This window comes from Podarcis pityusensis, assembly GCF_964106645.2.
Source record: "Podarcis pityusensis genome assembly, chromosome: 2".
NCBI lineage: Eukaryota > Metazoa > Chordata > Lepidosauria > Squamata > Lacertidae > Podarcis > Podarcis pityusensis.
This window is the reverse complement of record NC_138029.1, coordinates 79691273-79704546: the sequence shown is the minus strand read 5'-3', so window position 1 is coordinate 79704546 and position 13274 is coordinate 79691273. Positions and strand designations below refer to the sequence as shown.

Genomic DNA, 13274 nt, shown 5'->3' with positions numbered 1-13274 from the left:
AGGTTGTGGAGTATGGCAGAATTTTAAAAGTCAAGAGCTTGTCTTGCCTCCTCATTTTTCTTACAAAACAACAGTTTATCATCATCAAGAGGCAGGGTGCTCAGGTTGAAGACATGCAAAATTAGGGTTGGCAGACCCCCCAGGCCTGACCTGAAGTCTCCAAGTTTGCCTGTCTGGCTCCAGGTGGCAGAGGGAGGGTTTGAATTTCCAGGTGGGTGAGCGCCCCTATTTTAAAAAGTTAACAAACTGATTGTGTGAGCGGCTTGCAAATTTCAGCCTGGTGGGAGCTGGCTGCAAATTATTGCATAGACTCTAGTCTAGGCAGAGGTGGGGGGGGGGCGTTATTATTTTTAATGCTAAACAAGCACACAAATAAATCACTGCTGTGGTACACCCACAGTTGTGATTTCCAAGATTATGATTATGTATCCCCACCTGTTGCCATTGGCTGCAGCCTACCTGTGACATCACGAACGTACATGGCAGCTGAGTGGACATAAAGGTGGGTCTTTTCCTTTTCTCCAACAGAACACAGTGTGCAACAGCTGTGACATTCAGTGTTGCCTTGTTTTCTTCCACATGTAGGAGGAGAATTGGCAGATGGACGGATGTGATCATCTGGTTGTGAGATGCTATGGAGTGATAATAAGGCAAGGTCACTTGCTGAGCAGGACTGCAGCTTGAAGACAGCCAATACCCACAGCTGGAAAATGGCTGATGTCTAGTGATGGACTTAACGGAAGCTGGCAGGTGTTGGTGGGTGGAAAGTGATAAAGATCATATTCAGAAGCCAGTGGCTGGAGCTGGCTGGTGTTCATGGGTATAAGCTGCTTGGATTTCACCTTTGGAAGCTAGTCAACAGAAGCTGGTGGATATTTGTGAGTTGAAGCCAGGGCATGAATATGAACTGGTGGAGAGTGAAAAATGTATGAACATTTTTTGCTGGTGTTTTTCATGGATGTAGGCTGGTGTATGCTTGTGTGTATGAATGGCCCCTATAAAAATGGGAGGTTTCAGTTGCGGTCAGGAGAAATGATGTGTGTATGTGTATGAATGGTGGATATGGAAAGATGGCAGGCTGAAGTCAGCAGAAGAAGTTGCCAGGTAGAAGTCACTCGAGGTGTCTGGATGCTTTCAGGTGGTAGCCGTCCCTTTCACTTGTCTCTCTGGTTCCCCCACTTTCAGGGATATCTGAAGCCAGTGAAGCTTTCTTGAGACTATAGATGAGAGCAATGAAGAGATGTCATAGGGTGGTCTGAAGCTGGCAAGGCTTTCTCAAGAGCTCCCTGCTCCACCCCCTGTGAAAGCAAAGAAGGAAACTGCAGAGCTTAAATGCCAGCCAGCGTATATACCTAAAGAAAGGTGTGTGTGTGTGTGTGTGTGTGTGTGTGTAATACACACACACACACACACACACACACACACCTGTAGTGCCCACTCTTTTTCTTCAAAGACAGATAACAGAAGGTCAAACACCTGAGCTTATGGTGTGCCCCCCCACCCTCTGTATCCGTACACATGAAGGCTGAGTGTAAATATTTTTAATGATAAACCCATAAACCAGGCAACTAGCAGCCTTTAAGCCAAATCTGGTCTCATGGGCAACTAAATGGCCCACTTCTCTTTCCTGACCTTTAAGTACAGGGAAAAGAGTCTTTAAGCCAAACAAAGCTTCTTTGCAGCTGGCTTCAACTGAGTGAAGAAATATTCTCCTTTACAGATGACAATATTCTGTTTGAGGGACTTTCAAAGCACAGTCCTCTATTGGGAGGGCTGTCTGACCCAAGTTTCGCCATGAACAGATTGCTGGTCAGTTTTCCCCACTACGCTAAAATGTAAATTATAGTAATTATTTGCACATTTGCCTTTCTCCACATTAGTTAGCATATTCAATTTTTATGCAAATCTCTTGCTTTTTTTGTAATTAGTTTTCTCATTTTGGGCAATACGTAAGGGACAACTCTATGGGAGACTGCCACATGGGCTACATATTTCTTGCAGGGTGTATCTTCCACCTGGCTCAGAAATCTAGTTAATCTACTTTAAGAATACAGTTGTGTTAACTAAGGGGATGGAGAAAGGACTTGAGTCCTTGTCTTTCTAGTTGGCCAAGTACCTTCTTCTAGTTTGGATGATACCATGACCTTCAGCAGCAAGAAATGTAACAATCTCATCCCATTCCAACACAAACCAAGGCATTCTATGAAGCTGCCTGAAAGTAACCTATGTTGGTCAACCTGTTCTAGTTTCATCCACTCTGACTGGCAGCAGTGAATGTAGCAGATCTTATCAACTCTGCAGAATCAGATGAACATTTGGAAGTGCTGGTGCTCTGATTAATGGATTCCTATGTCAATCGCTCTCAGCTACTCATAGGTCTTACACTTCCTGGCTAAGCAAAAGGGGCAGCTCAGCATATTACAGTATTAGATTTGCTGTTTTATTGAAAGATGGCTAAGGCATGGTGCATCTTTGCTTACCTCTGCACAATAATCTGTATGGGGAATAAGATATGATAAATTATTCCTCGGTGCAGGATATAGACTAGATGGCCTCGGGGCTCATTGTATCTCTTCGGTTACAATTCCACTAGCTCCCAAAGCTTATATAGCCTAAATTGAGTAATTGACTTTAAGAAGTATAAAGAAAATTTGATGCTGATGAAAAAGTACATAGGGCCAAGGATGAGAAACAAAGAATTTCATCTTACTAAAACCTTTTGTTGTCTTTTAGGGGGTAAACAAAATATATTCCACAAGTACTGGGAATTATTTTTTTCTTGCTTGCTGAACCCAATATAGAAGAAAACAAAAGAACCCAATATAGAAGAAAACAAAACTTAGGAGGCTGGCATTGTGCATTTGTAAAGGCAACCGCTTTCAAACAGATAATGAAGAAGGCTTGGCTTATGTGGTGAGTCCTTTATAAACTCATTTCCTTCCTGGAGTTCAGGAATTATTCTACTTTGGCCATTGCTGCAAGACTGGAAGAAGCTTCAGTGGGAAGACACCAGCATTTATTTTCTTTCTTTTTTCAAGAAATAAGGTAAGGTGTGCAATTCAACCATCTTTTAGTTTATAGTTCTATGAGAAAACTTGGCATTACTTAAGTTTCTTATTAAATCACACAGGATACTCTGCTGCATAGCATTTGTTGCTACTTCTATTTGGCAGCTGGAAGCTCTCTTTTCATTTTCCACTAGTTTTCATTTCAAGTTCTCTCCTTGGATAGATTCACACACACAAATTACTGTTGTTTTTTGTGAGCTATCAGTATTCCAGGAGAAAACCACTGCAGTGGTATCTTGGGTGCAGCCAGGATTTTTGTTAGGGTGGGCAGAACTGATGTGATTGGTCACTTAGTTAAGTATTTCTATTGTTTTACTTGATCTAGGGGGGCAGCTGCCCCCTGCCCCCCCCCCCCCCAGCTATGCCCATAAGTGGGATGGAGTGTATGATTAGTTCACTGTTATGGCTACATAGCTCAATGAGGTGGCATGGCCCTCTGACCAGACTGGGGCCACAATGGGAGACCAAGGGTTAAAGCCCACTAATGCCTGTGCCCGGGTCTTAATCTGGGCTGGGTCCCTGTGCTAGCTATTTTTGAAAGAAAATTCATGTGCTTAAGGACATGATTAACATATTGCCAAGTTTGACCCTTACTGGGCTTTACTAAGCTTGTAACTCTTGTTCTCACCAATATAAAATTAAGCTCTGGAGTAAATGTGGTGATGCCAATCTGGTGAATTGCCCACTTTTAGAGATAAAAGCCGGTTATTTCCTTAAATATGTGGCTTTCAGCACATTTAAAGCATTTCATTTCAGAAGTGTGTGCTGTAAACTTGTTTTCTTCAACTTAAATCTCTGCCTAATATATGTAATAATAAAACTTGTGGCTCAGGAAACATGACCTATATTTTTCACAATGATAGAGATGAACTTTAAAAGACCCTTCTATACCAGAGTAGATAACTTTCATTACACCTTCAGTATGTACGCTCCCCCAACGACTTTTAAAAGGCTGAAAATAATACTCTATCAGGCTGGGGAAAGCTGTCCTAAACATAATGGTCAAAAACTGATGTTTCTGTTGGATCTTCCTCTTTTACCCTGATCCAACTCATTGTGCTTAAAAATGTATTTATATATGTGACTATTCTGTTGAAAGATGCTTAGAGACAATTTACATTATTGAGCTGGCAGGGTGATAATGTAAGCTGAATTATATTCCCTAAGTTCTGCTTGTTGTGAAGTAATTATGTCATTATTTCAACAGTACCATGCACTCTCTCTCTGTGTGTCTCTTACACACACACACACACACACAGTTCCACATTTACCCTGCCAAAATTAGACTCATTGCATTTTGTGTGACATCTATAAGAAACAACCACTATATACAAATGCCCCCATCCAGCTAAGGAGATAGATCCATGCATATAAGCAGGCTTAAGCATGCATATATGTTAGTGGATCAGGAGCCATAGATGTAATTCCAATGCATATCAGAATAAAAATTTAGCAAACACCATCTATCTGCACTACAGTGCTTTCAATGGGTTGGCAATCTTCATTCTGGCACAACTAGTCAAACACTTTTTTTTTTTTTTAGCACAACAAGATGGACCAGGGTGTTCAGGTAATGTAAAGTGCTATTTGTTAATAAAATGGAAGGATGGGCACAAGAGAAATGGCATAGAACTCCAGGCTGGTTTTGCATATTCTTGTGAACACTTGATAATTCAGCACTTCAGCTCAGCGTGTTGACTTCATTGGAAAGCTGTGCATTTAAAGTACCATCAATCAGGTGCTATGGAATTTCTATCTATACTTGATCTGTGATGCATCCATTCATACTTGAAAATCACTATGGTGCTACTGCAGTCATATGGTGAGCACGCATGTGTGAGTCGGCCCTCAGAGACAGAACAGAGAAAGATGAGGAGAAAGGAAAATAGGGTAATTTGGAGAGAAGTAGATAAATACAAACAACCACTTTAACATACATCTCCATCTAATGCATGGTAAAACTAAAATCCTCATCACATGATAATATGATACAGAAAGATACCCTGCAGTGAGTCTTTCTTCATAGTTTGGCATGTTCAGGAAACTAGTTCAATAAGTCATTATATGCATATTGTAGGAAGATCTGAAGTTTCAACCCTATATAAAACCAGCTTCTTCTAAACATGAAGTATCTTTTTTAAAGTATTTTTTTTGGCAAATGGCCACAAATGAGAACACTGAAGCTTCTGACTGCTCAGCAACTGATCTGAATAAAATGAGGAATCTGAACAGTGCAAAGAAATCATCCTAGCACTTCTGAACATATGGAAAGGCAAGAATCAGTGGCTGGTACACCAGACACTGATCATCTTCTATCCTCTGTTACCTTGATATTTCAATGGAAAATCAAGTTCCTGAACCAAAACCACTGACCAGATGAGTTGCTATTCCAATATTCTCTCTCCCCCCTCCCCCCATATTTAGCCATGTACTCTGGGCAACACCATTTTTCTAAAATAATGGGTTAAACAAGAGGGAGTCAATGTAGTGCCCTCCAGATGTTGCTGAACTACAACCCATCAACCCCAGACAGCATAATCAATGGTCAGGGATGATGGGAACTGTAGTCCATGAAGATCTGGAATACTTGGGGTAACCCTGAACATTATACAAAAGCAACAGGAGTCTCTTCTACATCTCTTGTTGCCACTTTCCCATATCATTTGAAGATGCTGAATTCCATATATTGTATAGGAGCAATTTGTGCAGCATATTTCAAAGAAATTCTAGAATATCTATTGGTAGAATCCAGTGGGCAAAATTTTGCATTTATTTTTTTTTGCTGTAAAAGACAGAGCAACAAATTGCATTGTTCATATTCTTGTCCCACAGCTGCGATCATGAACAAAGTAAAGATCTCCTCCAATGCTGGGATACTGGTCGTGCTACTGTTATTAAGCACAGCTCAACCCAAGCCCTGCCCTCCCTGTTTGTGTGAGCAGCAGGAAGACCTAAGGGGTTGGATATTAAACTGCAGCTCTATGGGGCTGAAGGAAATGCCTCCCCTGTCATCAGAATTATGTCACTCGTGCCATACCATCAACATTCTTCATCTGCAAAACAACAGTTTAACGACGGTTCCTCTTGGTGCACTGGACAACTTAATTTACCTGAAAGAAGTTGATTTCTCCAACAACCCTTGGCACTGTGACTGCTCTATTTTATATTTCAAGCAGTGGCTGGAAGACTTCAGTAACGCTTCTCTTGCCAACCTTCAATGTGCATCTCCGGCTTCTGTAAAATCGAGAGCCTTGAGTCAGCTGACTGGGAATGAACTGGAAGGATGTAGGAAGCCTCAACCAATCAAATGCCTTGATTTCTTTTGGAGAGACTTTGCTCTTATTTTTGTGGCAATTATTGTCTTAATTTTAGCAAGGTGCATTCTACAATACTCAAAAAAATTAACTTCCCAAGCTGCCAGGAAGCTACATCCTTTTGAAGTCCCACTGCTGCAGATTCATGACCTGGAAAAACAGAAATCAAAATGATCTGCTGCAGTGACTAATAGCTCTTCAGTAAGATTACCAAAGTCATCTGTTTAAAAGGTTGTGTTTGTTCAGGCTCCAAGCGCATACAGAGCCATGACTAAATGTCCCTTAGGCTAAAGAAATAGCACCAGTTATATTCTGTTTGTTCTTGCTGATTACATAAGAACTTGTTCAATGTATGTAGTTACTTTACGTTTTCCCAAATGGCAATACCCACACTCTACCCTTGATGTTTCTGTGAGCCACTGGGGTGAAACCAAGGATAACCAAATTTTGTTAGCTGTGTAAATAATTATGTAGTAATTATTACTACATGTGCGAATACCATAGCATGGGGTAATGGAAATGTGCTCTCATGCACCATGGCTTCTGCTGCTGTGGCACTCAACCGTATAAACATTCCCAAAGATAATTAATAGTATCACTGCTATGCACACAGAGCTATGCATATGAAAAAATAGAGTTTAAGTTAATCTCAAACTAAATTAGGTACCAGGACAAAGAATTTAGAACCTTAAACTCACGCTCTAGCCTAAAAAGGATCTGGATTAGAGAGCTCAGTTTGCTGTTATATCTCTTTTATGTTGCATCATTTATTAATGTCCTATAGCAAACTATTTTAGAGCCCAACCAAAAGCCTACTGTGATATCAAATGATTATTTGGGATAGCATTTATGGTGTGTATTAATGTATCATATACTCCACAAATATATTCTGAATAGAGAACAACAGTTCTAAAAGTATTTGTCTTTTAAGAACGTCTGTCTTCAGGAAATGGATGACTGAATTTCATGGCTTTGTCACTGAAACTTTAGTACTCTTTACTGATGAGTCTTCATCCATTGCATACTGTTGCTAACCACTAAGCCCAGTAGTGACTTTGCTTGCAATAATGTTAGTTATGAGTTTACAGTTGTAACGGTCTGTACACCCCCTGCTTCAAGACACCATGCTGGCTTTATTAGGATGCACCAGGATGCCTTTTGTTATTTAAGAGGACATAAATCCTCAAAAACGAGCAAGGTGTTTGTTGGTTTAAATAAAGCATGCTGGTAGCTCACGCTCAGCAAGTTCTGTGGCATGTTTCCACAGCTATTCTTTTTCCAGTTTCATTACTTAAACACACACACACACACACACACACACACAGAGAGGGGGGGGGATTGCTGAGTTCTCACTTAATGCCCGATATATTTCAGAGCAAGGATGGGGCTGGCTGGAGTTGGAGTCCTAACAACATCTGGAGGGCCACAGGTTCCCCTCCTCTGGTTTCAGAGGATGCTATGGCAGTGACCCATATTATTTCACAAGAGCTCTTATGAGGATGGCATAATACCTGAATTTAAGAAAAGGGTATTGGGTGAAGAAGTGAGTGGCTGCTCCATGAGTAGGGATTCTGTCCACCATTTCTGAAGTAGGAACTCTCTCTTATCAACAGCAGGGGTGCTTCCAGACTGGGTCTTTTAATACTACCTAGTCATTGCTCTTCCATGGTAAGCTACATGTGGAATTGAAAATGGCTATGGCCACCAAAATGTGGAAAGTCAATGTATGTGCATCATGCAAGGTTCTGTCCATGCCAGTAGGCATCATATAGGGAGGGTCAATGTGCCTGAACACACCATTTTGGTGAAATGTTTATTTTAAATTTTGTACTGAAATACATTTTTTTTAAAGTGCCATTGTGTTTTAAAGTGCTATAATGTTTTTAAGGCAGACAGAACAGAAAGCCAAAAATCTAAAAATGAAAAAGTCAAAATGTCACCACTGCTGATTGTTGGGTGATCATCAGATTTTTTTCTAGCAGTTGTCAGCTGAAATCCAATTGAGGAAGTAAAAAAAAAGGCAGAGGCAGGGACACCGGATCAGAATCAAGGATCCAAAAGTCTGGAAACCTTGATATCTGTTTGCAGCGTGGATGAAATACTGAACCTACATCTGTGCCAATTTCTGTAATAATTAGGGCTCTCTAAGAATCTTTAATTTAATTCTGGTTTGCCAGAAGTGGCTTAGTCATGCTGGCTACATGACCCGGAAGCTGTATGCTGGCTGCCTCAGCCAGTAAAGCGAGATGAGCGCAGAAACCCAGAGTCATCCGCGACTGGACCTAACGGTCAGGGGTCCCTTTACCTTTAAGACTCTTTAAACAACTGACAGCACAGTCATACACATGTCAACTGAGAAGTAAGTCCTACTAATGTCCTGCATTTATTGCCAAATAATTGAGTATAGAATCGTATCCTTTGGAGCCTAGCTGCATTTGGATAAACACACAGTTCCTAAAATATATATAATTGGTTGACATCCATCTGTCTTGTGAGACAATGGAGGAGTGCGCCTTTGGGGGTGAAGTCAAACCATTGGAAGGTTACAGCACCTGCTGTGGCTATAGAAACCAATACAGGTGTTTTGTTGGAGTGGGGGGCAGATGAAGGTTTTGCTGCTACAGGTGCACCATGGCATTTCTTCTCTCTGTGCTCCTCCCAGCAGTCATTCCTCCTCCTCTGCTGTGGGTACACAACCTGTCTGTCTGTCTCCAGGCACTGTGGTCATCTGCAATGGATTCCCACATGGCCAGGTTAAATTTGCCAGCCTTCATGTCACGTTTGCAGACACCTTTGTAATACAGAGTTGGTCTGCCAAGAGCCCTGGTGCTTGAAGGCAGCTCCCCAAAGAGCACGTTCTTGGGGATCCTGCCATCTTCCATGGCTGTGATGATACTTCAGACTTCAGAGAGCTCATGTCAACTTAAAATGGACTAGCCCAGGAACGAATGAGAAGACTTCTGTGTTTGGAAGCTGTTGAAAGGCCAGAAATGAATATGGTGCAGAATGGTGAATGTGACAGTATTTCTTTGGAAACAAGTCTTCTTATGAAAGTCTTAGCAGAAGTCATTGTGGAGCATCAGTCTTTCCAGTAAGCAGAATTCTTCTTATCAGGTGGGAACCACTGTGCCTTTATCTGGGGGAATCCTTCCAGAGCAGGAGCTAACAGGCTCCGAAAGAGGATGGAGGGAGCGTCACCAGCTTATCTTGCCCAGCCACTTCTTTCAGGAGCACTGGGCCACTTCCCACGCAGCCAATCAACTCCAGCTGCACAGTGCATGCTGTTGATTACAGTCCTTGCTGCCACAACCTGCAGAAAGGCAAGAAATTACTATGGCATAGATATAAAATGGAACATACAGAAAAAGGCTTCTCCAAGGGATTTGCGAAAAGCCCCTCAAGTAGTCTGCTGACCAACTCTACCTTCTCGTACGCACTGAAGAGTGTGCAGTGAATCCTGCTGTCTAAATCAACATAAATACTCTAAAAAACCAAAAATAAAAGAATGCAGAGCTGTAAACAGATTGATCTCCTCATGTGTTTTGGACTTGAGGTAAGTGCCAGTATCTCTATGCATATTTTCTCTCTGCAGTAGCCGCACTCATGCTCTCTGTGCTGTCCATGACATGGTGTCCAAATGAACCCTATGGTATATCCACACCTGAAATTATTATTCAAATCAAGTACTGTTTCTTTAGCAACCCATTGATTTGGGTAACTGACAGTTTAAATGCTACTGTGTAAAGTACTTTGGTTTCACTTGGATAAAAGTACCTAGGTTTTTTCCAGTGAAAATAAACAAACTGATCTCCTTTATAAAACGAACCAACCACAATCAACATGTTTGGAGCATGCATAAATCATAACACAGGGGTAATTTAACATTAATGGCTTTAATTTGCTTTAACGTTTACATTCACGATATGGTACATAATTAGATCTTATGAAAGGTTTGTTCTATGCATTTCATGCATCACAGGGTTTTCCTGCTCATTTGCTACAGATAAGCCTTTAGCTCTCTTTGGAGAACACAGCAGGAACTGCTGCTGCATCAAAAAGTGAAAGAACACAAGAAATTAAGGGATGTTCTCAAAAGTGGGGTGGGTGGTGCTCAAAGTTTGTTAGCAGGGTGCTGAGCTGCTCTGATACCCTCCTTCCTTAGAACCAGGAACAATCTGTGACTGTTTCTTCATCCTGTTCTGTTTACCATCTATTAACCTGGGTAGGGAAAACCATGCTAGGACCACCACTTGGCCTTAGCAGAATGCTTCTCAAAATTTCTGTTTGTTGCCTGCCTCCGTACCCAGAACTCCCCATCAGTTCCATGAGTAAGCATGTAGGTCTATATGCGCAGCTCACTGCCATGTGCTAAGTGATGTAGACAGGATAGTTTTCCAACATTGTCATTACAAGAACAACGGAACAGGGCAGCTTTGCTTTTGTCTTATGCAGGAAAATACAATTGGGCACAAAGCTGCAATTTATCCTAAGGTAGGCTGTACTGGCCATAGGATCCTCTCCCTAGCTAAATCTTCATGCCTCCCATGTGTCCCTCCTCCAACCCCATAGGACACCCTTCCATAATTTGAAAAACTAGCCCACAGGGCATTATTGTATGTGAGGCTTTGTTGTATTTAGATCAGTCCTACATGTCCTGCAAACATGGTGTGGGATTTTCTGTTTATACCCAAGGAAACTCAGTCTTTTGAATTAAAAGAAGTTTACTGGACAAAAGTTAAAAACTCTCTCTTCTAAGATGTTAATCTATCTGGTCCAAACACTGCAGTGAAGCTTGCAACCATCAACAAATCTGTAAACAGGAACATCTATTTAGTGCATGGAGAAGAGGGATGCTAGTTTGAACTGCCATCTTGACTCATTTCCTGCACTCACTGTTCTTCGAAATGTGTAAGATGGTGATGCTTACATATGAAATGTGTGATATATAAAATTATTATCAATTGTCTACAGAAAGCTTCAGGTTCGCCACCTCTGGACAGCAAGCTCCACCAACGCCCTGAAATCTGCTTTCTTCAGACAAGATTCTCGAGTCTAATCCCACATTTGGAGAAGGACTCTTCTTGTCCCTTCAGAGGTTAGTATTTAGTTATAAAAGAGATAGCCCATAAGGAACAGGAAGCGGAGATGTAGTTCAGAGTAAGGAATGTTTTTTCCCTTCCCCTTCTCTCTCCCCCACTCTGGCAGTGGTCTCCTTGGATATGCCCACCAGAGATAATTCCAAAACGTTCCATAGAGGAAAACATTAAATCAAAAGTTAAACTGATCCTCAATCTGATGTTTCAGCGATGGCCTGGTAAAACAAACAATAAATTATTCCCTCCAAAGTAATCTTCCCCTTCCCCATGGATGCCCACATGCTATAGACTTCCTACATGGGAGATGAAACTGCAACTGAAGTGTGCAAAACCTATGTGTAGACTATGAGTGGCAAGAGCACACCAGAGAGTATACAATGGCATGCACCCATGTCACTTTGTGTTGAATACAGAAGACTATCTATATGCAAGTTTCATGCTGTTTTGATAGGAAAGTGTAGGAAATCTATATCAGCCACTACTGAAGCCTCCCTTTATAGGAGAAGGGAACAACTGATTCAGCTGCAAAAGTATAGAACGGGGAGGAGAGAGGCATTATTTCCTGTTAAAGTAAAATATTTGAAATACTATACATTAGTACAACATTCATGAATGTGCTGTGACTTATTTCTTTGCGCTGATGCCATGATTTCAACTTTCAGAATGGTCACAAGTCAAGGAATAGGATTACTGATACTTCTGTTCCTTGAAGCCACGTCTGCAAACTCCTGTCCGCACCCTTGTACATGCTCTCCACCTGATCACAACCCACTGAAAGTGGACTGTGGCTTCAGAGAGCTGGCAACTCTTCCACTTCTACCCAGTTCAGCCCAAGAACTGTACCTCCAGAACAACAATCTGGAAACAATACCTGCAGGAGCGTTTGATAATCTTCAGGCACTGCGTATCATCAATTTATCTAGCAATCCGTGGCATTGCGACTGTGGAATTATGTACTTGAAGAACTGGTTAGAAGACCAAACGGGGGACACGTTGATTAGCGACATTAGATGCTTCACTCCACCTTCACTTCACAAAAAAGCAATATCTGAACTAAGAAGGAGTGAGCTTCCTTCTTGTTCCACACCCCGAAGATTCTGTTCTGATTTCTTGTTTGGCGACACATTCCTCTTCCTCTTCATTTTTGTGCTCTTTCTCTTCCTGTGGGTTTTGATTACAAAAAGGCCTAAATTTAAAGTAGAGATTTGCAACAACAGCATGGAGATCCCAAACACATTACCTTCAACTTCTTATCAGCTGAAAAGAAGAACAGCAAGAGTCTAGAGTAATTTATCACTGCTAGTGATTACTGCGTGTTAGATTGCCAAGTGAGAAAAAAGGTCAAGCAAATGATTTCTGTTTATCATTAAAACTGAAAAGAATTGTTATTATTGGCTTTTCATTTTAAGGGATGGGAATTCAATTCATCAAGAATGTGCTCACTGCACGAAAACCGTCATACGCAACTTTAAAAGACTTTAGCGTCCTTATTTTAATCATTATGTTTCTGATTTATGATGCCTTCATGCTGCTGGTAAAAGCACATCCTGCAATTAGAGGTGCAACTTGGCTCTGAGATCTGGACCGTTATTACAGTTTTAGGCTAATAGGTCAGTGCATAGGGCTTGCTGGCTCTGGCTGAGCTGAGTTGTTTCCTGGTTGTGATCATCACCATATTGATAACCCATTAGCCCAAGCCTAGAGGTTGATGTGGCTTGTACATTTTGTACAAGCCAATGGGGAAATACAGTGTTCACGCTCTGGTAACCCTCTGTTTATGCGACTCCTTGCATGTC

The 13274-nt window shown here is 41.4% G+C and overlaps 2 protein-coding genes and 1 long non-coding RNA gene across 6 annotated transcripts; 2 read left to right on the top strand and 1 right to left on the bottom strand.

The window, feature by feature from the left end:
- Nucleotides 1-461: 461 nt before the first annotated feature.
- On the bottom strand, nt 462-9528 carry LOC308472203. 2 transcript variants are annotated; one of them, XR_013983345.1, is made up of 3 exons: nt 8935-9528; nt 6179-6302; nt 462-632 (listed from the first exon to the last, which is right to left on the bottom strand). It is a non-coding gene; the product is annotated as an uncharacterized lncRNA (long non-coding RNA). The 2 variants fall into 2 exon arrangements; XR_013983346.1 differs by lacking the exon at nt 462-632 and adding an exon at nt 1074-1217.
- On the top strand, nt 2881-8239 carry LOC308472184 (platelet glycoprotein IX-like). 3 transcript variants are annotated; one of them, XM_080996842.1, is made up of 2 exons: nt 2881-2913; nt 5901-8239. In XM_080996842.1, the coding sequence occupies exon 2, from the start codon at nt 5909-5911 to the stop codon at nt 6554-6556; it is 648 nt and encodes a 215-aa protein (XP_080852968.1). In that variant the 5' UTR covers nt 2881-2913; nt 5901-5908; the 3' UTR covers nt 6557-8239. The 3 variants fall into 3 exon arrangements, with proteins under 3 accessions (XP_080852968.1, XP_080852967.1, XP_080852969.1); XM_080996841.1 differs by lacking the exon at nt 2881-2913 and adding an exon at nt 2924-3045; XM_080996843.1 differs by lacking the exon at nt 2881-2913 and adding an exon at nt 4632-4638.
- A 171-nt stretch (nt 9529-9699) lies between the features above and the next one.
- On the top strand, nt 9700-12866 carry GP9 (glycoprotein IX platelet). The gene is made up of 3 exons (XM_080996845.1): nt 9700-9935; nt 11354-11477; nt 12141-12866. Exon 3 carries the CDS (start codon nt 12142-12144, stop codon nt 12760-12762), a length of 621 nt encoding a protein of 206 aa, XP_080852971.1. The 5' UTR covers nt 9700-9935; nt 11354-11477; nt 12141; the 3' UTR covers nt 12763-12866.
- Nucleotides 12867-13274: the final 408 nt, after the last annotated feature.